This window comes from Ambystoma mexicanum, chromosome 11, assembly GCF_040938575.1.
Source record: "Ambystoma mexicanum isolate Mex_15411 chromosome 11, UKY_AmexF1_1, whole genome shotgun sequence".
In the NCBI taxonomy this organism is placed as follows: Eukaryota; Metazoa; Chordata; class Amphibia; order Caudata; family Ambystomatidae; genus Ambystoma; species Ambystoma mexicanum.
Genome location: NC_090934.1, coordinates 972,501,894 through 972,528,163, shown reverse-complemented (window position 1 = coordinate 972,528,163; position 26,270 = coordinate 972,501,894). Strand labels below are relative to the sequence as shown.

General features: G+C 45.8%; 1 protein-coding gene across 1 annotated transcript in view; it reads left to right on the top strand.

Moving 5' to 3' along the window:
* LOC138503979 (SITS-binding protein-like) overlaps positions 1-26,270 on the top strand; it is a 945,315-nt gene that overhangs the window by 414,256 nt on the left and 504,789 nt on the right. The window contains exon 3 of the mRNA XM_069624126.1: positions 12,699-12,906. Within this exon, the coding sequence (XP_069480227.1) occupies positions 12,699-12,906 (208 nt within the window). The remainder of the gene's footprint in view (positions 1-12,698; positions 12,907-26,270) is intronic.

Below are 26,270 nucleotides of genomic sequence, written 5' to 3'. Positions count from 1 at the left end.
AGGCGGGATGTCAATAGGGCGTAAGAGGCCGGCTGGTTTTTCCTTTTGACTCTTGTTTTGGGCGCATACTCCACAGGACATTATAAAGTCTCTGATATCTTTTTTCCAAGACGGCCACCAGAAGTAGCGCTTGATCTTGTCCGAGGTCTTGGTCATACCGGGATGTCCTTCCATTAAAGAATCGTGATAACAAGAGATTACCTTTTTCTGTAAATCTGTGCTGGGCAGGTATAACCGTTCTTGGAAATATAATAGGTTGTCCTTCACCGTAAAGTCCTTTCCCTGCAGATGCCAATTCTGTATATCTGCTGGAGTTACCAGTAGCCTGGCTTTATCCTTAACTTCCTCTATGGATTGTGTGGCGATTGCACCTAGAATTCTTTGTTCGGGAATGATAGGTACAGGTTTAGGATTGATCAAATTTTCTTCCACTCCCATCCGAGAAAGGGCATCAGCTTAACCGTTTTTTGTACCAGGTCGATAGGTAATTATGAAGTCAAACTCGGCAAAGAATAGTGCCCAACGGAGTTGCCTAGAGGATTGAGCTTTTGCGGTTTTCAAATATTGCAGGTTTCGGTGATCTGTAATCACAGTAACGGTGTGTCGGGCCCCCAGAAGATAATGCCGCCAAGCCTTAAAGACGGACTTGATAGCTAGAAGTTCCTTATCAGTAATAGTGTAATTGATTTCAGGAGGCGAGAATTTGCGGGACCAAAATGCCACGGGATGCAACTGATTGGTTACTGGGTCCTTTTGTGATAGAACTGCCCCCATGGCAAGGCTCGAAGCATCAGTTTCAACGATGTAGGGGAGTTCTGGGCGAGGATGTTTTAAGATCGGTGCAGAGATAAATCTAGTCTTCAAATTCTGGAAAGCTTGTTCCGCCTCGGTAGACCATTCAAAACGTTTGTTTTTCTTTAACAAGGCGGTGATGGGCTGGACTATTCGAGAGAATTCAGGGATAAACCTGCGGTAAAAGTTAGCGAAGCCTAACATGCTTTGAACACCTTTTACGGAGGATGGCGATGGCCATTTGAGAATTGCATCGACCTTCTTTGAATCCATACGCACTCCGCTAGGTGATAATATGAATCCCAAGAATTCAACTTCAGTCACGTTGAAAACACATTTTTCCAACTTAGCGAAAAGTTTGTGTTGACGCAATCTCTCGAGGACCATCTTCACGTGTTTCCGATGTTCAGTTTCCGATGAAGAATAAACGAGGATGTCGTCAATGTAAACAACAACACACACATCTATGAGCTCTCTGAGGACATCATTCATAAAATATTGAAAGGCGGCCGGGGCATTGCAAAGTCCGAAGGGCATGACCTGATATTCAAATAGCCCATACTTGGTGCGGAAGGCCGTCTTCCATTCATCGCCCTCTTTTACTCGTACCAAGTGGTAGGCTCCTCTAAGATCCAGCTTTGTATATATGCATGCTTTTCTGACTTGGTCCAGGAGTTCAGGGATCAAAGGTAACGGATATCTATTCTTAACGGTGATCTGGTTCAGGGCACGATAATCTATACAAGTTCTAAGGTCCCCTTCTTTTTTTGGAACGAAGAACAAAGCTGAGGAAGCAGGGGACTTGGGAGGACGAATAAACCCATTCGCTAGGTATTGATCCAGGTATTGTCGGAGGTGAAGATTCTCAGGCTCGGTGAGGGCATAAATTCTACTACAAGGAGGAGTAGATCCTGGTATCAGGTCTATCTGGCAGTCATAAGACCTATGAGGAGGTAGAGAGTTAGCCTGATCCTTCCGGAAAACATCTTGTAATTCTAGGTATTCATGAGGTAACTGGGGAGCCTCCGAGGAAATTGCTACCAGTGCAACACCAGGTCGAAGGTGACAAGTAGAGACACATTCTGGAAACTGAACCGTTCTTGCTCACCAATCGATCTGAGGATTGTGCTTCTCTAACCAAGGAATTCCTAGAATAATCTGGAACTGAGGGGCCTTGATCACATCGAACACGATCTTCTCATGGTGTCCATCTTGACTTACTAGCGTCACTTCTTGGGTGGTATGCGTTACTGGTCCGGAGGCTATCTCCGTACCATCCACCGTAGTAATGACGTCCTTTACAGCCTTTGGACAAAGTGTCAGATTCATCCTCAAAACCATTTCATGATCCACATAATTGCCGATGGCACCGCTGTCGACGTAAGCTTCAATCGCATGTAATCGATCCGGATGTTCAGGGCTAATGAGGACCATAGGTATCACGAAATGCGAGGTCACGGAATTGGTTTTAACGCTCCGCAAGAGGACCTCTATTCTTGTCGGGCGAGGTCGTTTCCCTGCTCAGAGTTTGTAACTTTGGTAACTGCAGCTCCTACTGCCTTCTTGGCAGGTTTCACCGGACAGTCTCGAAGAAAGTGCCCCAAGTTTCTGCAATAGAGGCATAATTGCAGCTGTTTTCTCCTTTCACGCTCCTTTTGTGTTAGTGGTCCTTTCAGGCCCCCTATTTGCATGGGTTCCCCGGAGTCTACTCCTTTGGTAGGAGTTGGTGGTTTGGAAAATACTCGAGCATCAAACTTGGAACGATCGGCCTTCCTGTTCTGCAGTCTGTGGTCAATTTGAACGACTAAGTCAATATAGTCCGAACAGTCTTGCGGGGGATTCACTACTTGGGCTAACACATCTTTGAGCTCTCCACGTAGACCTCTATAAAACAGCGTAATCCTTTTGTCCTCAGGCCATCGAGTTTCCACTATCAGTCTGTTGAAAGACGCAATATAAGCCAAAAGGTCTTGATTACCCTGTCGCAATGAAAGGAGCTCATTGTCCAAGGCCTGCCCCTGTGAATGTCTTGCAAACAGTTTTTCCATACTGAGCTGAAAAGCTTGAAAATCATGGAGAACCGGATCATCTTGATTAACTAGAGGGATCGACCAGTCTGCCGCATTGCCACTAAGGTACGAAAGCACGAAAGCTACCTTAGCTTGATCAGTTGGAAAGGCTGCTGGCCGGCATAAGAAGTGCAACCGGCACTGATTAATAAATACTGCAAACCTCTTTGGGTCACCAGAAAATCGTTCGGGCGGAGCCAGAGGTACATTCCCAGGTAGGTTGATCTGCACTGGGTTCGTAGAGGATGTTGAAGGAAGATTTGCCCCTGATGCGGGTAACGGAGTTTGTCCGGCTTGTGACTGTAGCAATTGTCTAGCGAGATCGTCTGTTCGCTCCTTGGAAATAATCATTTCCCTTCTTAGAGCATTCGTTTCCTGACGGGCTGCATGCACTTCTGCTCTTAGTTCCCCAAGTAACTGGGCTAGCTGGTCGGTATCCGAGGTTTCCATAGCGCCTGGGTGGGAGTTTTGCGGTAGGCTTTGCGTTCTGTAACGCTCACCTGATTCCCGCAGAGGCGCCGGTCTTGACTGGGTGAATGCCGTATCTTCAAAGGTGATGTGTAACACACGGTTGGCTCTTTGGGCTGGACCTCTGTGCACTGTATGTCTGACTCGAAGAGTAAGATGTCTGCAGATAGAAAATATGGGATTAATGAACAGGGGTTATTGGGTGCCTCTCTCCTCTTCCCTTTCTCTTCTCCTGTAGAACCCCAAAGGTTAACGCCCTCACCTTAGGTAAGTGAACGCCGAGCTCTTCATCTGCCTCGGGGCAGGGTGCCGTAACCAGTTTCTTCACTGGATAAGGGTGCAGGCCTCTTGACCTCAGAGGACTGATGTCCGTCGTTAACTGCACGAACGGTAAGTTCTGGGCACTTCAAATGTCTTAAAAGTCTTTTGTAATGATATCTCTTGTTTTGCAGGGTTCCGGCGATGGCGGATGGCGGGCTGATGAGAGTTGAGGATCGAACACGCGTGAGGAATAGAAGCGCCTGGAAGCACGTAAGTAAGCGCTTGTAGCCTGCTTCACGATGCGCACTAACTGTCCCTTTTATCTTGCAGGTACAAGTTCGGAGCTTTAGAGAAGCTGAAGGGTGCTGGAATACCCACTGGATTCGGCGTGGGAAGGAGTAATGGCACGTGAGTAATAAAGTTGCCCAATGTCTTTAAACGCACCTTCTTTTGTCTTTCAGATGCGGGATGCAGCGCCGAAGGCCTCCGGAGCGTGCGAAGAGCTGGTAAGCTTTTGTCTTTCAGATGCCGGAATGCAGTGCGAAGACCTCCGGAGCATGCGAAGAGTAGGTAAGCCTTTGTCTTTCAGATGCCGGAATGCAGCGCGAGGCGTTGGTGACAGCCGATGGACCAGGTAAGAGATGCGCTGCCACTGAAGACCGTAGTGCTAACCTGTTCTTTCTTTGTCTTTACAGGTGCTGCTGAAGACTGGATTCCAGGATGGTAAGCCTTTGTTCCCTTAGGCCCAGGATCAGAAGCAGAAGACATGATGAGCGTTCTGCTGCAGAGAATGCAGAATAACGCAAAGCAAGATTCATCCATCGGGTGTGGTTTAAATAGCCTCCTGTAGTGCTTAGGTGTCTCCTTCCACAGCCACGCCTAGGTAAGAAAAGAGTTCCTGCTTTCCAGAAGAGTTCCAGTGTTCTGAACCTAGGGAGTGGCTCCTGCCCCACCCAACAGGAAAAGTAGTCCCAAACAGAAGAGGATCAGGGGTTCAACTGGCAGGTAAGTAAGCAGCATGGTCTGCTGCAGGTAAGTCCACCCAAGCATTATGAGCCCGGCGCTTCCAGCCCTGGGACTGGGCATCTTTATGAGCCTGGTGCCACTGGCGCCAGGACAGGGTCCAAAAGGTCCCAATTGGGACTGGCTGGCACTCGGAACCGGGGTTATGGGTCTGCTTCCAAGGGAGTCGGGCAAGTCCTGATCTTTTGGAAGCAGAGATCATGACACCGGATCACTTAGGCTCTCATCCCATGGTTAACTTAATCCTGCACCACAGGCCCATGTTTGGGCTCATTTATCATATGAACTCTTTGCCCACCCTGGAATCATAATACTAACGCATTACCTGCCAGGGGATGACCCCTTCTCTTTTTTCTTAAACAATGTGCTCATATTTGCAATAACTTACAATGATCTATTGACAGTAACTTATTCTCTGCAACCTAAATGCAGTCACACAAGGTACACACGCAAAGGACTTATTAAAGCAGCCTGATTCCCATTGCATAAAAAACGAAAACTCACTTCCAGCACAAATATTGCCCACCAGCGTTCAACACATGTTATTTGGTACCATGAACTTTTCTTCACAAGGTACCCTGCTCATAGCGCCAAAATGTTTTGCTTTCACAGAGTGACCGGATATATTATACAGAAGCTGTTTTCTCCCCCAGTGTACTGAACTAAAACCTTGGACGCTGAAGAGCAATTATTCACACATACACCCATCTGCACTACTAAATGGCTCTTTAAGGCCTCTTTATTCATACCATCGACAAAAACAATAAATGAATGTATAAATGCAACAAAAATACTAAATGGATAGGTGAATGCTATACATGCAAAGAATAAAAGAAGTCTCTACATAAAATACATCACCATGGACAAAACACAGCAGCAAGAAATATCCTCATCTCGCCAGAAGTCACTGAAGACCCCTCAAACATTGAAAGAGAGAGATCTTAGCATCAACGGTTCTGGAGCGATGCGTCCATCCTCCAAGTGAAGCTTTCTACCTGACCGCCTCGTCACCCCTCGTTTTAAGCCCTCCACAATCACTGGATGGAACTTTCTAAAACCCTCCCGCTCTCGAAGTTTCTACCTGTTAGCAGCTTTCATGGGCCCCCGGCTGGAGTGACCCATGGTACCCTTCAAGGAGCAGAACTCTTCCCTCTCTCAAGAGAACATGAAAACAACGCCATAACTCATATTCAGTTTTGACAATATCTATGGTAACATTATCAGGTACGAGCCGGCACCGGCTTATTCTAACACCTTTTTCTATGAAGTGTCCTTGGATGAGCAATGCAGACTAACATAAGCAATAAATAACACTGAACACAAGCTTACCAGTGGAATAATACAAACAACGTTCAAAACAATTCACATCAAGTGTAGATTCCACTGAGGCCTGAAGCAAATGTCCACTATGGCTTGGAGTGCACCAGAATGCTTTGCGCACAAGTGCCCTGTTTTATTTAAACGCCTTACACTACTGTGAGGATTTTAACTTTGAATGTCCCACTGTGGCACTCTCTTAACACTGAAGTTTACCACTTTGGGACTTTTTTAACTCCGAAGTATCCCACTGTAAGATTCTGTCACGTTGAACTTTGGCGCTGTGAGGTTTTAACTTTGAAATTGGCCTCTGTTAGACTCTCGTAACATTGCATTTTCCCACTGTGGGACTCTCGTAACAATGCCACTGTGAGCCTTTCTTAACTTTGATTCTGGCCACTGTGTGACTCTGTCACTTTGAACTTAGCCGCTGCAAGGTTTTAACGTTGAATCTTCTCGCTGTGGGACTCTCATAATACTGAATTTTACCACTGCAGGACATTCCTAACTCTTAAGTTTGCCACTGTGAGATTCTGTCATTTTGAACTTTGCTGCTGTGAGTTTTTAACTTTGAATTTTGCCGCTGTGTGACTGACACTTTGAATTTAGCCCCTACAAGTTTTTCAATTAGAATTTTGCCACTGTGAGACTCTTAACTTGGAATTTTGCCACAGTGTGACTCAGTCACTTTGAACTTGGTACGTGCGAGTTTTTAACTTTGAATTTTGCCACTGTGAGATTCTGGCACTTTGAATTTTGCTGGTGCGAGGTTTTAACTTTGCATTTTCCACTGTGAGACTCTCTCAACACTGGCTTTTACCACTGTGAGACCTTCTTAATATTGACACTGTGATTTTTACCACTGTGAAATTCTGCCACTTTGAACTTTGCTGCTGTGAGGGTTTAATTTTACATTTTGCTACTGTGGGATTTTCCTAACTTTGAATTTTGATGATGTGAAATTCTGTCCATTTGAATTTTGCCTCGAGAGGTTTTTCCTAAGTGTTTCCTAAGTTTGCACCTTGCCTCATTTACATTTTGCCACTGTGATCTTCTTGTTTCTCACTTTGAATTTTTCCACTGTGAGCTCTGTCCCTCCGAATTCTGCTGCTATGAGGTATGACACACTTTTCGTCTGCCACTTGGAAGTTGACCACTGTGAGATTGTGCCACTTTATAAAGCCCTGCCCCCACACCTTGAGTTTGCCACCTTTGAACTTCGCCACCCGGCCACTTTGAACTTGAACACTCTGAACCTCCCACTATTGATTATGGCAACTTTGAACTTCCCGCTTTGAATTCTATCACTGGGAAGCACACATCAGGTCTTGCCCCTGGGATAAGACTTTCCCCTGGGATAGATCTTGCCCCAGGGATAGGTAATGCTCCTCGGCTAGGTCCACCCCTAGGATAGGTCAGGCCCTAGAATACGTCTGTCGCGGCATAAGCCTGCCTCTGATATACGTCTGCTCCTAGGATTGTTTTATCCTGGGACAGTTTGACCCCTTGAATAGTTTGACCACTGGTATTGTCTGGTCCCTGGCATAGTTTTACCCCTGGGATAGTTTGCCCCTGGCATATTTCACCCTTTAATATCATCCTCCACACTATGCCCCTCGCTCTATGTTGGAATAGCACAAACAAACACAGCTCAGGCAAATATTGCCTGCTGAAACGCTAACAAACAAGGAACATTGACCAAGGAAAAGTAGCAACCACCCATAAAATCTGTGCAACGGGACATCAAGGATGTAAAAGAGAAGCAACCCTGTCCACAACTAGACAACCCACCAGGAAAAGACCCGAACAACCAACCTTACTGGAAAAACAGACCCAGAATCAACCAAGAAACCTCGCCTCTAACCAACAAGCACATACCACAAAACGCATTGTACCAGTAAAGAATGATGCACAAGAAGTAACCAAAATAGAATAGGCCAAACAGAAGAAGACCAACCATTTCAAACCACCGCACCTAAGAACCAACCAATGCCTATAAACAGGATGCCAAACTGACCACTGGAAAAGAGCCCTTTGCTGGAACAAGACCAAAATCACTCTACTTATCGCACTAGCTATCAACTTACTACCCACTCACAGAACCAAGAGCTTACAAACACCATAAACACAGGAGGAATATTGGAAACACAATGGACAGACAAAAACTCCACATAAGCACAACTGAATGAAAGGAACGCAATACACCTTTCATCACACAAAATTGGCGAGACATAAAGAATCATTAACACGAACAGGGAGACAACTCCAAATAAAACACTAACCCAAAACGCAACCTTCTAGATCTACTCAACAAAGAAACAGTAGCAGCAAAAATGAATGCAGAATCAAATTGGAAAAGCCAATCAAAACCAACTCAAATGACCAATGCCACCTTCAAAGGACAAACAAAACAGAGAAAACAAAAACCTGGTCAATGCTAGGTCAATGTCAAAACACACCATAGAGATATACAAACTCCTAAGTGATGGTGATACAGACATCCTATTCCTCACCAAAACCTAGGTAGTCAAACACAAATGCATATCCAACAACTTCAATTTGAAACAAGCCAACAGAGAAGGAAAAAGAGCAGGAGGTCTCTCTGTTGCATACAAAAATCACCTAAAGACGACAACAGCATCGCCATGAAACATTCCAAACTGTGACTGACTCCTGCTGCACTTAGCCTTAGACCACCAAACCAACCTGTCATTCCTAATCATCTACAGACGGCCGACATTCACTACTTTCACAAATATACTTGTGATGCCATCAACAACATCTTCATAAAATATGACCATCTGACCATAATAGGAGATTTCAACATCTGGTTTGAAGAAGTAAACACCCACCAAAAACACTAATCAACTGGCAACGATGCACATACATCAATTGGTCAAGGGAGCAACACACACAGCAGGTCACCCCCCAGATGCAACCTTTTGAAAAAGAAATATGATCACAACTGGACTCTGATGCAGGTCCTCTGGAACAACCACCTCATAATACCCATTGTATTGACCCACCCGCCAATGCGAATATTAGCTAACCTCCCAAAACCAACTCCAATTCAGAAAAACTTGAAATCCATAAACATGGTGTAACTAAACACCAGCCTGGAATCCACAAAGCCATCAATCACCATCTTGGACGCATTGAAGAAGGAACGGAGACAATCCAAAAATGGATCACCAAAACAATAAATGACATCACACCGGAAAAGCCATTCAACCCTCACTGTAGAAAACAAAGGCGAAATGGTTCACAACCCACCTCACATCCCTGAAGAAAACTAACAGGAAACTTGAACAAGAACAGAGGAGAAACTATACGATCAACAAAAAAATCACATACCAAAGACAGATATGACTATACAACCTCTAAATTCTCAAAGAAAAAGCAAGTAGCAAATATTACAACAGACATATCACAAACAAAATCAACACAAAGAAAGAGATGTTCAACATCATCAACGAGCTAAGAACCTGAACTGCATCCAACAATGCACCCATTGTAATGACCTTGCCGACCCCTTCAAAATCAAAATCGCAAACATCCAGAAAGTCATTAAGAGCAGGCCCAAAAACACAAGCAACTCCCCTAACCAGCCAATGCCGGAACCAATGACAAGACTAAACAACTACTCATCAATTTCTACAGAACAATTCAGGAGCATAGTGAACAAAAGCAACAGAGCCAGCTCACGAGCAGATTCTTGCCCACCAGACACATATAAGACTATTCTCACCAAAAGAAACATGAAGAATACTTCTGCAACCTCAACCTTCAACCATCCAGTAGCAACAGAAAATGAGCAACAAAACTTTAGATCGCCATACATCAAGCCAATCCTTAAAGACCCATCAGGAAACACGGAAAACCTAACCAACTACCGGCCAATTTCAAACATCCCGCATCTGGGAAAACTCTTAGAAAGCTACTTTTACCTGGAACATATAGAAAACAATTGGATACTAGACCAGGCACAAGCCAGCTTCAGACCCATGAGAGGAACGGAAACAGCATTACTATCTATATGGGATGATCAAAGAACCAATGCAGACTCCAATGTCACATCAGCACTAATACTAGTAGGTCTATCAGCTGTCCTTCGGCACAGTCCACCATGAAACACTCATTAGGAAGAAATAGGTATCGGCATTACAGCATTACTATGCTTTCAATACTTCCTAGCAGAAAGAACAGAAACAACATGGCTAAACCCTTTCAATTTAGCAAACCCACACAACAATCTGCAGAGTTCCACAAGACTCATTACTCTCACAACTGCTCTTCAACATGTACATGATCCCTCTCATCAAGCTCATCAAAAGACATGGGCCTCATTACGAGGTTGGCGGGTTGCAGCCAACCTTGTAGCACCGTTTCCGCCACCTGATATCCCTGTACCACCAGGACATTACAAGTCCCGATAGCTCGGGATGTCAGGTGGCCGGACCTGTAAGTGCCCATTCCAGTGGAATCCCATAGAACTTCACGGGAATGGGGACATGGAAGCACTGTTGCTAACTGTGCTGTTGCTTCTGTGAAAATCATGCCTGCAGGGGCCGATGTTCCCGGCAGGTCGACCTGCCGGGAGCACCGGCCCCTGCAGGCATTCTCGTATTCTGGTGGTCCAGAAAGGGTGCTGGTACATTGCTTCCCTTATTTCTGGGCTGCCAGGGTTGTAATGAGGCCCATGGTTTCACTTTCTGCTACAACTACATAGACGATACACAAATCATCTACAAAATCAACAAGGGTTGAGAACAGTATCCAACCCTTATCAACTGCCTCACAGAAAAAAAAAACATTGGATGAGTATCAACAGCCTTAAACTCAACCCGTGCAAATCATAATTGCACCCAACAACTCATCAAACCAAGAGCACATTCCATGGCCAACCGAAATGGGAAATCGACCGGATCCTTCCAAAATGGTTAAAAACCTCGAAATTCTAATGGACATGCCAACAACATCCATCTCAGAATGTCGGACTACCTTAACAAAAAACTACAGCGAGTAAAAAACACAGCAGAAAGGCTTCTCCTCCTACATTAGCTATTGGTCAAAAAAAGGCATAATGCACAAAGCAATCCATGGCCAAAGAGTGGAATTCACTGAAGGGAAAATCTCCATCTACCTACCAAGCCGAACACTAAGGTCCAGCAACAACATTCGTCTCAAACCTAAGCAATACCTAAAGCAGAAATTTGGTGGATCATTATTCTCCTGCATATCGGCAAAACATTGGAACTTACTCCCGAAGGAAACACGAACAACAGAAGACCCCCTAAAATTCCAAAAATTGATAAATATCTGGCTCTTTAACTCACCCAACTAAACAGGAAACACTGTTGAAGTGAATCAGCCAACACAACGCAAGAGTAAGACCCAAAACAACCAAAACCTAATGAACCAAACCTGAATACCGAATGGAATAAAGCATTTTAATACAAACCACCATAGAAAAATATGAACCGTGCCAGAACAATATAACCACCACATAGAAGGGCACATCCTAACTAACCCTACTAAAAACGTTCTGATATCCTGCATACTGAACGTCAAACACCAAACAAAACTGACAAATACCTCTGCCATGACAGAAAATGAAAACCACCACAAAACTCAAACACCCAGCAACACCCAACTAAGCACAGAACAATACAGAAACCTAAAGCAATTACACACAAATCATCCCACACTCATACAACAAACACCAGCTTACTCTTGCCAACTAAAAAAAAATCCAGCACACAGTGTTTCTTCCAAGCTAAAGCTACCAAGTAGCACACCAAAGCTCTGTAGCCCTTTCCCTCTCTATCCCACTAACTCAGTCCTCCCAACCAGCCTTCCTTTTCTGATCCTCCAGAGTGCTTGAACACCATGAAAATGACAGTGGTGCGTGGCATGAATCACAATAGAATAATGTGACTCACCGAACATTCCACTTCAAATGAAAGCAGGCATCCAGAGCAGCATACAAAGAGCTAGGAAAGACGAAAAGCACATCACATTTACTGAGAGATTTTCGGATGGCTAAATTGCCAATGCAGTTTTATCTGAGCTTACCTACGAAGTCTTTCATGTTAGTTTTAGAGCTTGCACTACTAAGTGACCTTTTTTTAAAAAAAACAGATCAACAACATCTTCTTTGAACACCAGATTGCTGTGCCTAAATATGCCTGGTATATGCAGACGCACTAAACTGGCTCTGCAGGTGCTCGATAGTGGAATGCCAAATTTTATTTAAAATGATATTCAGGATCAGATAACATCTAAACATAGGATTGTATATATTTGATATCATAAAGATCACCTGCCAGTCTATAACGTTGCCTTTTCATCAAGTTCAATGTTATTTTAAATTCACAGCTATGAAAAAGTATTTAATATTATGTCCTACAGTGTTAATATGAATTAATGATAGTCCAATGCTTGCATGCAGATGGGAAGTATCTGGAGTTGATGCTGCAGATTTTCATTCTTTAATGACTCTGTCCTTTCAAGGACAATCTTTGAAAGTGACAAATTAGTCCTGGAACATTGATAGCCCAAACACCAAGAGCCCTACTCCCATCGAGACCTTGCATCATATAGAGCTGATGACATCAGAATTCCTGAGTTGAAAGAATTCGGGCCAAGGTCCATTAAATGATGTTTGTGTTATTGGTGACTATAGCGTGATTGTTGAAAGAATACAAATAAATATTGTCCCAGAGTGCTTCCTTCGTCTCAGCCTGTCTCTTTCTCTCACTTCGATAGGAGTGGCAGTCCTGCTTGCTGAAGATGTTCCAGTATCCATTTCGGTCGACAACAACAAACACTTTTGTTTAGAAAACCCCTCAGGATCAAAAGTTGTACCTTTGCAGTACACAGTATGTGTCAGTCACTCTCTCCTGTCTGTCCATCAAGAAATGAGAAGCCAGTTCTTTCAGCATGAACGGATGCTTCCAAACACCGACATTTTACGGTAATACTTTCTGTGACATTGCATTTTCTATGCTTTTATAATGAACTAGCTGATATACCCAGCGTTGCCTGGGCTTTCATTCCCTCATAGGTATAGGTAACTCTGCAAAATGTGGTGCAGGTTGGTGAAACAGTGTGGAATTGTATAAGGAACAATGCTTGGCCTAGCCACAAACCCACTTGGACTTTGGCTGGAATCCGGGGAAAGGGGTGGGGTGTCCAAATGTAATGTAGCCAGTAATGTCCAGAGGGTCCTAACAGGTGACTGTGCAACATGTGGTGCAGATTGGTGAAACTGTGTGGAATTGTATAGGTAACATATGTGAAGCCACAAACCCACAAACACATTTTCACTTTTATATATCTAGATAAAGGGTGCGAACACAGGGGCTTTGGCCTCTGGGCTCCACCGATATATGTTTCCATATATGAAACCAGAGTTTATTTTAAGGGGTACAATAGTGCCTCATGGAACTTCTTTGGTTGTGGCTTCATAGGCAGCTGCTTAGAACTGCCTTATTTTTAGCAATGGTTCCGTTAGGGCTCATTGGCACAGTCAGTATAACCTCATCGGGGCCCTCAAGTTGATTGCTGGTGGATGCATTGCTGAGCAATCTCCTCCAATCTCCTCCATCCCCGACCAGTGAGATCCTTTGAAATCCTTGAAACATGTTAAGTGTTTATTACATTCACAGCAGACTTGCAGACAGACATGCGTCTGCCCGTAATTTAACACATGAGCAAGACATGCAGACATAATGATTTGCTCTCGCGCAGAACTGAGACTGTTAAGGATCTGCAAGGGATTTATGAATTGAGTAGAGGAAAAGTAGGAAAAGAAATACATGGTGGGGAAAGAAACAATAGGGGCTGTGGATCAAGAAAGACATATGGTGAAAAAGAAAAGAGATGGAATATCTGATAACGGAGAGGTATATTAATTGACAACATTACAAGAAAAGGAGTTTAAATTCACAGAGTGTTTGGCAAAGCAACATTTTAATTGCAGTATTTTTTATCTGCGTTTGCCAATGAAGGCTTTCTTGTTCATTTTACAGCTTGCTAGCAAGTGTCCTTTAAAATAGCAAATCATAAATTTTTGTATCTCTATCTTGCAGCTCAATATTTGGGCTTGTAATAATCCACCGCCGTTTATACCGCACATCAATATCAATGCAATCTCTGCTATCTTTTACGTTGCCTTCAGACTTGGATTTATGCCATGTAATTATTTATTTTGAGTGTCTTTATAGTAACACTAATGTCGCTTTATGTCTACTCCAAAGCACTCACAAAATAACATGTACGATATACATAAGTTTCGTAGGGAAAAAAATAAGTGGTTAAAGTTGGTATCAATTAGAGAAAGAGCAAGGAGAAGTTTACATGAAAGTTCCACATGGTTTTGGAGTTGGTGTGTGAATTCCTTTTTCTCTATTTTGCTTAAGAGTGGAAGGTACAAAATGAATCTATAACTAGGTTGTCGGGTTTAGCTGTGGTGTTTTGAAGTAGGGGAAAGATTATTATTTGACTTTTTATAATGTGCATATACTAAGGTAATCGAGCATACATTGTCTGCCTCTGGGCACAGTTGGAAAAAAAGGTAAAGATAATCCGCTGTCCACAAGCCAGATAGAGAATGGACTATGAAAAAAGATGGGTCTTTAATTTTTTACAAAAAGGTCTTCAGGGAATAGAACGAGTCAAACTTGTTGTGGCCTATTATACCAGAGATGAGATCTGAGGACAGAAAAGCATCAATCTCTCTAGTAGACAACGTGCATACGGGGTGTGCAGCAAATGGTGCTTCGCAGAACGAAGAGAACGGGGTGTATATAATATGGTTTGATTTTAGAGCAAAAATATTTAAGTGATAGACCATGAATGAATTTGAAAATCATACACAGTATTTGGAAGGTAATCCGTAGAGAGACCGGTAGAGAGTGTACAGAGCGCCTGAGAAACAGGAGAGAACTTGGGTAGTTTGCAAACAAGTCTAACTGCCGCATTTTGGATGGTTTGGAGACAGCTCAGCAGGTAATTTGGCAATCCAGTATACGAAGCATTTGCATAATCGAGTCAGGAATCCACCAGAGCACTGACCACTGAAACATGGGTGGCGTGCAGTCGGTATGCAAGTATATCTGGTAACCTCATTACCTTAAGAAATACGTTTCATTACTGCTCCCCATATAACTCCTAGGCTTTTTATCTTCCTGGAAAATCTTGTGGGAAGGTCGAACAATGCCGGTGGTAGAGGGCCTTTCATGCAATCTTTCAGAAGATGTGGGGGGCCTAACAAAATTACTTCTGTCTTAGTAGGTTCAATTGGAGTTTACTATTGCCCAACTAGGGGCCTCATTACGAGTCCGGCGGTAACCTGCCGGTTTTTCCGGCTCGGTTACCGCTGGACTCCATTCCGCCTCCGTGATTCCCGGAATTACCGGGGCATTACAGCGCTGGTGACCCGGGAATTCCGGAGGCGGGATTCGGTAAATCCCCATTCCCATTGAGTCCTATAGGACTCAATGGGAATGGGGACCATGGAAACACCGGCACCATCTCGTGATGGTGCCGGTGTTTCCACGTCCGCCTGCAGGCAGGCAGTGTTAAACACCTCCGCCTGCAGGTCTCGAGATCACCCGGTATGGAAACAACAGTGGCGGCGGGTTTAACGCTACCGTTATTTCCATACCGGGTGACTCGTAATGAGGCCCTAGGCCTTGACATCGGAAAGGCAAGATTGTAGCTGCAAGAAGTTCTCTTGATGGCCTGAGACCCTGAGAAACAATTGCAGGTCATCTGCGTTGGAATGGAAATGGATATCGAATTTCCTGATAATGGACAGTAAAGGAGAAATGTAAATGTTAAAGAGAAGGAAGAAATGGGGTACCTTGGGAATGCTACAAGGTACTAATGAAGGAATCGCAAGAGCCCATTTCATCAACCTGCTGCCTATTGGAGAGTAAACTCTGATACCTGTCCACTGGGGTCCCTGCAATCCCAGCTTAGGGCGAAAGTTGGGATAGAACAATATTATGGCCCACTGTGTCAAAGGCAGAGGATAGATCCACCATCACCATCAGGGACAGACAGCCCTGGTCTGAGAAATGGAGACGATCAACTCCTACCTAGCACAGGGCAGTTTCAGTCCCATGTCCCGGACGGAAGCTGGATTGCAAGGGGTCAAAAAGTTGATCGTTCTCAACAAAAGCACCTGATTGAAGGGTCACTGCCTTTTTTAGCTAAAGAAAAAGGAAGCTCTTGCGAAAGGTCGGTAATTCCCCATGCCGTTATGGTCCAATGGTATTTTTTTAAGAGTCTGGTGCTATGGGCCATTTGCAGACCCTGGGGACCGACGCTTCATTTAGAGACAAATTGATAAACTTTGTAATGCTTTTGGCCAAGGTGGCTGAATGCAATTGAGCCACAGAAGTATGTGCGTGCTTGAACAAGTAGGTTGTCTAGCAAGGTAATGACATCGCCTTCAGAGACACTATTAAACGCAAAGGTCGGACCAACCAGAGTGGCTGGCTTTGCTTCGTTTGGAGCTTGAGAGGTTTCCACAATTGGCAAAGATCTTCTGGATATTACAAGGAATAAAAGTGTTGAACTTATTAACTGAATCAGCTGATGACACATTTTCTTGAGAAAGGCACAATGGATTAGTGAACTTTTTTACAAAAGAGAAAAGTTTGGCTGGTTTATCGATGGCACTCCTAATCGGACCATGAAGGAAAGGGGATTTGGCCTTCTTAATTTCAGTTTTATATAGCTGAAGTGCTTACTGAACCTCATTGAGGTAAGGGGGGCTCGAGGATCCGAAACTTCGCAAGGACCCAGTGGTTGAGCTGATGCTATATCGTCAGCCTTGATATGAAGTAGGATAGTCTCTTGTTACATATATATATATATATATATTCAATGAAAAAACTTTGTTAAAGGCACCTTATGGTTAAGTTGCACTAATAAAAACCTATGAAATTCAATGAAAAAACGTTGTTAAAGGGACATTATGGTTACAAGTAAAACCGGAAAAGCCCAGAAATTCACCAGTTATGGTAAGATAAGCATCCATAGCTCGTGCCACCACCATACACTGCTAAGACTAACACCCAGGACATCAAAGATGACATCACAAATGGATTTTGTGTTATGCTAATGGGAATATTGTGGCGTTCATCCCCGTTCCAGGGACTGGAACGGTGGATACTGGCCCGGCAGCCCAAGTTATCAGCCCAAGCGAAGCGAAGGTGGATAACGAGGTCTCCGGACCATTATCTTCCCATTCCAGCCCCTGTAATGGGGGATAAAGGCCATTAGCACCCTGGGTTCCAAAAGTGGGATCCCTAGGATCTAACAAAAGGATTTTTCTTCCTACACCGGTATGCCGGTGTAGGAAGGAAAATCCTTTTCCAAGATGGCCACCATGGAAAGGGAAGGTGGGGTTCCATACAGGTCCCCTCTTCGCTTTCCATTGCAGCCTACAGAAGGCGAAAAGACAACCCTATGACCACATATTACCACAAGCACATTTTTCTTCCCTTTCAAACCTATCCCAATTTCGAATAACTTTACCACAAAGCCAGTCCCAGGTGGACTTGGCCACTTTAACCCCATGTGTTGTCCCTCGTGGTCATGGCCAGTTGCCAGATTGTCCGGATCATGACCTTATTCCATGACCCGGACAATCTGGCCACTGCCCATGGCCACAGGCTACACCTCAGTCACCAAAGGTATATCACTATTTTTTGTACCTACATTATGGCACTTTTCCAAAAAATTAAAAAACATGCACATTTGTAAAACCGTGCTTTCAGGTCCTTGCCAATGCTCCTTACACAATTTTGCTGGAAATTCATCCATGTTTTTTTTTTCAAAAGTGTTAAATGTGTGCACATACAATTGTCATATAACCTAGCCCCCATTTGACAAAATCCATTCAGACTTTACGAAAACATGTATATCTAGATCTATAATATTTTTGCAAACCTTTGCGTAGATTTGTCAAATGGCACCTCATTTATGAGCCTTTACAATATTTTAGGGCCCCGCCCTCTAATTTTGCCCCCTCTTGACAAAAGTCCACCAAACTTTGCAAAAACATTTATATCTAGATCTATTATCAGCTTGCCAAACTAAGTGTACATTCTTCAAATGGCACCTCATTTATAAGCCTTTACATTATTTAGTGACCCCCCCCCCTCTAATTTTCCCCCCTCTTGACAGAATCCCAACAAACTTTGCAAACTCATTCGGAATCAGGTCAGGAATATATTTGCAAAATGTCATACAGTTTCATTAAGTGGCACCAAAGTTATAAGCCATCCATGAACTGCCTTTCACCAACCCTGTAATGCAGAGGTGTCCACGAACTTCACAAGATTGTTCGCAAACATCCGGACTGTTCGCAGACTTTTACTGTGCAAAAACACCCTTTTTTTGCTTCTTGCAGCCACATCCCATCCCATCCTCATTGTTAGGAAAGATTTCGTAATTGTAGGTAATTTTCCTTCCATGTGGCAACCCCTAAACTTTTTGCTGTTGTTTTTCACCTTGTTCTTGACTTTGCCAGAGAAGTGCAGCCTTCTGCCACACTCCTCTGGGCTTTCGCTCCTTTCTTACGGGGAAACTGACATGCCCTTAAGACAGTCAGTACCGGGGAACGCTGTTTCCCCTAGTTTCTTTTATCATGTTGCGGCTTTAGTGCAACATGACACAAGAGGGCACTGTAAGCTAAGTTACTGCTCTCTTGGGCCTCTAGCCTTCTACAGGCCCTAGATACTCGTTTAGGATTGTATTTGTTCGGTGCAAGTGATTCAGGGACGGGAATGGTGGCAGCGATCGTTTCTTTGTATTTTGAGCTCCTTTTGGCGTTCTAAGCGCGTTTTCTGCGCCTAACCCAAAATGGTGGCCTGACTCCCAAAATGGCCAGACCACGAGGCTCCTTTGTCCTGTCCGCTGACCGTCTTGCTCCCTTCACCTTCCCCAGGTCGAGCCGACCCGGGGCCTTCCTTATTTGGGCATGTACTTTCCCACGAAACGCGGATGCTTTCGCGGGCTTCTACATGTCTTTTGTGTGCCTCCAGGTTGTGGGCTGGGATGTCTGGTCCCAATACACATCCTGGGTGCCAGAGAGTCTAGGGTGGTGTGAATGCCTGGGACCACCGTGGTCCGTGATTGGTCCACGAATGGTGTGAGTGTTGATGAGCGGATCTCCCATTGGGTCCCCTCCGTTTTGGCGCGAAGGGAACCGTGGATAAGAGGGGGCTGGAAACACCACTACCAGGTCGATCTCCTGAGTTCTCACGAACGAAGGAATACAGGAGCCAAGTATCCTGCAACCAAGAGGCTGGACCGAGGAATCGCTGGTGACCCGCTGAAGGACTTCTCCTCTGCACTGCTGTCGCCTTGTGAAACCCTTTTCACCTTTGATCGAACCAGAAGGCCTGTACTGGTACTTCGACCCTTTGGAATAGCGGGAACAGCTATTCTCGGCATCTTCACCATCTCCTGCCCGTAAGCCTTCGGAAGCGTCTCTGGGCCATCCAGCTGACTGACCAGCTTACACGGGAGTCTTGCTCTGTAACCGCCGCCAGGTTGTGTAGTATTTCGAGTCCTTGTCACTCTCACACGCTTCGTACACTTGGCGTTCCCAAGTCTGAAGTGAGTAGTGTACATTTGGCTCAGATACACACGGCCGCTCCGTTGCCCTGCTGTGGTGACAAAACTGTGCAGGTTTCTTCGATTGGGACGTCTTTTTACTCAACACGACGACGAGGCGTTCCCTGCTCTTCTGAACCTGCCAGCTGATGAAACTAACGCGGAGAAGCCTGGGTCTGCTTGCATCGGGGACCGGTGAGTAGTTTAGCTAGGATCTGGTCGCCCTCCTGCAGGAGCCCATTGCTTTTCCCCGCTGTGTAAAACAGCACCCTTTTGCCGTACTCGCGCTCTGCTTCTGCCCACTGTGGAGGCTGCGCTTGAGTCGCGGAACTTGTTCTCCTTCATTTGTGCACTGAACTGAACTGCCTGATTTCCTTAGAAGAGACTCTCCTTTTGCCCGTTGGCACCAGCGTGTGCAGGTACTTTTGAGCACAAGGCTCCACTCTTCGCAGGGCTCGGACTTCCATCTAGTTAGGTGCCTCTGAAGACGAACTGAGTCTAAGGCATTGTATCGCACTGCCTGTTTTCCTTCCCTTGCAGGTGGACTACACATTTCGTGCATATAACGCTTGCGACTGTCGTATTTGTATATATATTGTGTTGATATGGTATGTGTTGGTTTACTATCGTTATATTGTGATTTTCTCGCTACGGTCATTGTTTTAAAGGCCTTAAAATAAATGTGTATATATTTTTTATATAACACCTGTTTGGAGTAGTTTGTAAGTGATCTTGCTTTGTGTGCTCATTGCGGGCTTTCAGTCACCCTCACCCCTCTTGAGACCTAGTCTTGACCGCCGCGATCGCTACCTTGATTGGTCTGGCTCGTCCAGAGGTTACCCTGTTCCAAGTAATTAGGTTGGCCTTCTGAACTTCTGCGCCAGCAGGACAGAGTTCAGAAATCCGTCTTAACAAATTGGTGTACAGCGGTGGGATACGACTGAAGGTATCCAGTGTTGCGCACGAACTAAGGCATTTCAGGTTATTCCAACCAGGACACGTAGTGAATTGTTGTAGTATAACTTTAAAAAGGCCATAGTCCTATCTAACAGTATGGAAACAAATACCTTGTTAACTTTAAATGCTTCCAAATCAGAAACATTGAAAAAGATGTGTGCAGAGAGAGGTGTTTCCTCTCAAGGCACGAAATTGGAAATGATCCAAAGAATCGTGGCGTGGCAAGAAGCGCAGCTTGACGCTATAACTTCTGAGGACAGTGCGGAAGGTGGTGGGGCTGCTCTCACTGGTAGAACCGACGGTTCTGCCGCCGCACTGATCCATCGCGACCACGAGGACAGGGAGGACGAGATGTCTAATGTTTCCTCTGCCAGTGCTGATGGGGAGGCTATGCTTGAATTCAAGAAGCAAGAGCTGCGGTTTAGGCAGCAGGAGCTTGAATTCAGCATAGCCAAACTAAAAATCGAACAGGCAGAAAAACAGAAAGACAGGGATCACCAGTTGGAACTGGCCAAGCTTCAGGTTGCAAATGGGTCCAAGGGTCCTGGACATGGGTCTAGGGCCTCCTCTCATCCACGGTTTCCGAAAGATCTGCTCAGTGTGTATGAGGAAAGGAATGACATTATGGACTGGCTGAATGCGTTTGAGTATGCATGCGAAGTTCAACAAGTTGACAATGCTGATAAGATTGCATGGTTACTCAGCAGACTGACCCATTCTGGCTGTAGTGCCATTATGGAAATGTCGAAGGCTGAGCGAGCTGATTTCGCAATGTTAAAGCAAACTCTCATTTTAAAGTTTGGGAAGACGCCGGCCCAATATTTGAAACGTTTCAGAGAGTATAAGAAAAAGGAAGGTGGTACTTGGGTATCTTATGTCACTGAATCCTTGAAAAACTTAACTGGCTGGGTCGAAGGTTATAAGGTTTCTACCTTCGAAGGCATGATAAATCTTGTCATGCTGGAACACATTTTTGCTTCTTCTTCCCCGGAGCTTAAGCAGCATTTGGCCGATTCGAAGGAGATAGATCCTAAGAAGCTGGCCATTGCAGCAGACTTATGGGTGTCACATCGAGTGTCCCATAAGGACAAAACTCATCCTGGTAAGCAGGAGGAAGGGAAAAAGTCCAAAGATATGGAGGGTGGAGAATCTGCTAAATCTTCTTCCCATAAGGGCCACAAAAAGAAAAATAAGGGTAGGACACAAGAGAACTCACAGGGTAGTGGAGGTCAGCCTCCGAAACAAAACTCTGGTTACAATAAGCCTCCCTATGTAAACAGACCCAATGGATCTTGTTTTGCTTGTGGAGCAACTGACCACGTGAAGGGGGATCCCTGTTGTAAGGTTAGACCTTTGGGGGTCCACTCCGCTAATCTGGCCTTCTCCTCCTACGAGGAAGAAGAGATTACAGGAGCATCCTTCTCCTCAGACTCATTTCCCAGCGGGATAGAGGCTGAGGTAGTTTTAGTGTCCCTGGGTTCCTGGGAGCCTAAAGTCGCAGAGGCTTATGCTAGGATTCCGGATAATACCAAGCACTACTTTAAAGACAGTGTGCTGATCAATGGAGTAGATACTCCAGCTCTTAGGGATAGTGGGTGCAGCCGCACTGTAGTGGATTCTACCTTGGTAGACTCAGAGGAAGTTGCCAGAGCTACTCTGATGCCCACTAAGTTGGCTGACGGCCTCCTCCGTATGTTTCCCGTAATACCTGTAAATCTTACTTTAAATGGTACAGCAGTCAGGATTCCAGTGAGCATTCAGAGAAACGTCCCGGGAAAGGTCTTGTTAGGTAATGATCTCAGAGCTTTAGGGCTCGTAGGAGACACTGCCGAAAGACCCTACACACGGTCTCAAGCACGGGCAGCATTGGCCAAGTCCAATACGCCGCCCAAGCCGAAGGGGAAACCCAAGGCGAAAGGAGTCGACAAGTCACGACGAGGGAAAGAGAATATTCCCCCGAGCTCGCCTACCACTGCGGTGGAGGAAGTTGGTCAATCGCCCGGGCCTGACGAGGAGGTGGCGATGCCTGAAGTATTTGACCCCAACGATCATCCTGAACTAAAAGACTTGTTAGTTGAAGGAGGTCCTGATAGGGACGAATTCAGTAAAGGCCAATGTGAGTGCCCATCTCTGGAAGGCCTAAGGAGACAGGCCTGCGCCCAGCTTGAGGGTGAACACATAGGATTTATTGGGAAGGTGGACTCCTGTATAGCAAGCCCACAGAGTCTACAGAAGGAGACCATAGGAGGTTGGTGGTTCCCCTTGCTGTTAGGCCCTTCCTCCTGCAGTTGGCGCATGAAGTTCCCCTTGCTGGTCACCTTGGTATGAAGAGGACCAAGCAAAGGTTATCCATGCACTTCTACTGGCCCAAGATGGGGGTGCAAGTAGAAAGTCACTGCAGGAGTTGTACCTCCTGCCAGTTGTCTGGTAAGGTTGGCGCGACAATCCAAGCTCCGTTGGTACCGCTCCCAGTTGTGGGGGTACCATTTGAAAGGGTAGGGATCGACATCGTTGGTCCCCTTGACCCGCAAACATCCTCGGGCAATAGGTTTATCCTGGTGCTGGTCGACCATGCAACCAGGTATCCTGAGGCCATCCCATTGAAAACTGTAACTGCCAAGTCAGTTGCAAAAGCTTTACTCGGCATATTTACTAGGGTTGGCTTCCCTAAAGAAGTTGTGTCGGATCGTGGCAGCAACTTTATGTCGAAGTATATGCAGGCTATGTGGAAAGAATGTGGGGTCACCTACAAGTTCTCTTCTGCATACCACCCCCAGACCAATGGTCTGGTGGAACGTTTCAACAGAACGTTAAAGAGCATGATTGGGGCTCTGGAGGAGCCTCAGAGAAGAAAATGGGATCTTCTTTTACCATGCTTACTGTTTGCCTACCGAGAGGTACCACAGGAGGGTGTTGGCTTCAGCCCCTTCGAACTTCTGTTCGGTCATCCCGTACGGGGACCCTTAGCCATCGTCAAAGAGGGATGGGAGATGCCCACTCCTCCTGTTACTACCAACGTAGTTGATTATGTGCTAGGGCTCAGAAAACGGATGGTACTTCTGATGGGCTTGGCTAGTGATAAATTGAAGGCAGGGCAAGCGCTGGTGAAACATTGGTACGACCAGAAAGCTTCCCTCATCAACTTTACACCTGGTCAGCAAGTCCTGATCATGAATCCCATAAGGCCTCGAGCTTTACAGGACAAATGGTCAGGCCCTTACACAGTGGTGGAGCCCCTGGGTGAGGTTAACTATTTAGTGGACCTTAGAAGGCCTGGACGGGCTCCAAAAGTGTTTCACGTGAATAGGCTGAAGGCTTTCGTCCCAAGAGTCGAAATCGCAGCACTGCTACTGGCTTCAGATGTTGAGGAAGAGGAGTCTGAACCTCTCCCCGACCTGTTCCAGAGCGGTCCTTCAGATAGCTCCTTTGAGGGTGTCCGAGTGGCCCCTCACCTGACTTCTGATCAGCAGGCTGAGGTGAAAAGTTTGCTTAGGCAGTTTTCCCCCCTGTTTTCACAGTCGCCTGGTTTGACACCTTGGTGCAAACATAACATTGACACAGGAGACAGTGTACCTACCAAAAGTAGGGGATACAGGATGTCAGACAAAGTACGGTCTTATATTAAGACCGAGGTCAACAAGATGTTAGACCGTGGGGTGATTGAACCCTCTAGTAGTCCTTGGTCCAGCCCTGTGGTTTTGGTTCCAAAGGCAGGCACTTCTGAATTGAGGTTCTGCATGGATTACAGGGCTCTGAATGCTGTCACCAAGACAGATGCACACCCCTTGCCTCGAACAGATGATCTGGTGGATACTTTGGGTGCCTCCAAGTACCTCAGCACGTTGGACCTCACTGCTGGCTATTGGCAAATAGCTTTAGCAGAGCATGCCAAGGAGAAGACAGCATTTTCTACTCCAGACGGCCTTTACCAATTCCGGGTAATGCCGTTCGGATTGAAGAATGCACCTGCCACTTTCCAGAGGCTTGTGAACCATGTGTTGAATGGGTTGGACGAATTCTGTCTTGCATATCTGGACGATATAGCAGTTTTCAGTGCCACCTGGGAAGACCATGTGAAACACCTCGGGATTGTGCTCCAGGCTCTTCAGAAAGCCCACTTGACCATAAAGGCTAGTAAATGCCAGATTGGACAAGGCTCAGTGGTTTACCTTGGACATGAAGTAGGTGGAGGGAGGATACAGCCTCTACCCAGTAAAGTACAAGCAGTACAAGACTGGCCTACCCCCACTACGCAAACCCAAGTGAGAGCCTTCTTAGGACTCACGGGGTATTACCGCAATTTTGTGGCAGACTATGGCACCATAGCTGCCCCTCTGACTGCCCTCACAACTCCGAAGAAACCCAAGAAGGTAACTTGGACCGACGAGTGTGAGAAGGCCTTCAATGGCTTAAAAGACTCCTTGTGCCAGGCCCCTGTCCTCAGGGCCCCTGATTATCAAAGACCTTTTATCGTGCAGACGGACGCCTCTGACACTGGGATAGGAGCTGTACTATCACAAGTAGATGAGAAGGGTAAGGAACACCCTATCGGTTTTATTAGTCGCCAGCTTAAGGACAGAGAGCTCAGATGGTCCACGGTAGAGAAAGAATGTTTCTCTGTTGTGTGGGCCCTAAGGAAGCTGAGGCCCTACCTCTATGGGACCCACTTCACTGTGCAAACTGACCATAAGCCGTTAAAGTGGCTAATGAACATGAAGGGGGAGAATCCAAAGTTGCTTAGGTGGTCCATAAGTCTACAAGGCTTCGACTTCACTATTGAGCATAGGCCAGGTGTCCAACATAGCAATGCTGATGGGTTGTCCAGAATGTTTAACCGACCTGAACAAGAGACTCATCCAGGGGTGGATTAGTTCCCCCTGTCCATAGTCTGGGAGGGGCGAGTGTTAGGAAAGATTTCGTAATTGTAGGTAATTTTCCTTCCATGTGGCAACCCCTAAACTTTTTGCTGTTGTTTTTCACCTTGTTCTTGACTTTGCCAGAGAAGTGCAGCCGTCTGCCACACTCCTCTGGGCTTTCGCTCCTTTCTTACGGGGAAACTGACATGCCCTTAAGACAGTCAGTACCGGGGAACGCTGTTTCCCCTAGTTTCTTTTATCATGTTGCGGCTTTAGTGCAACATGACACAAGAGGGCACTGTAAGCTAAGTTACAGCTCTCTTGGGCCTCTAGCCTTCTACAGGCCCTAGATACTCGTTTAGGATTGTATTTGATCGGTGCAAGTGATTCAGGAACGGGAATGGTGGCAGCGATCGTTTCTTTGTATTTTGAGCTCCTTTTGGCGTTCTAAGCGCGTTTTCCGCGCCTAACCCAAAATGGTGGCCTGGCTCCCAAAATGGCCAGACCACGAGGCTCCTTTGTCCTGTCCGCTGACCGTCTTGCTCCCTTCACCTTCCCCAGGTCGAGCCGACCCGGGGCCTTCCTTATTTGGGCATGTACTTTCCCGCGAAACGCGGATGCTTTCGCAGGCTTCTACATGTCTTTTGTGTGCCTCCAGGGTGTGGGCTGGGATGTCTGGTCCCAATACACATCCTGGGTGCCAGAGAGTCTAGGGTGGTGTGAATGCCTGGGACCACCGTGGTCCGTGATTGGTCCACGAATGGTGTGAGTGTTGATGAGCGGATCTCCCATTGGGTCCCCTCCGTTTTGGCGCGAAGGGAACCGTGGATAAGAGGGGGCTGGAAACACCACTACCAGGTCGATCTCCTGAGTTCTCACGAACGAAGGA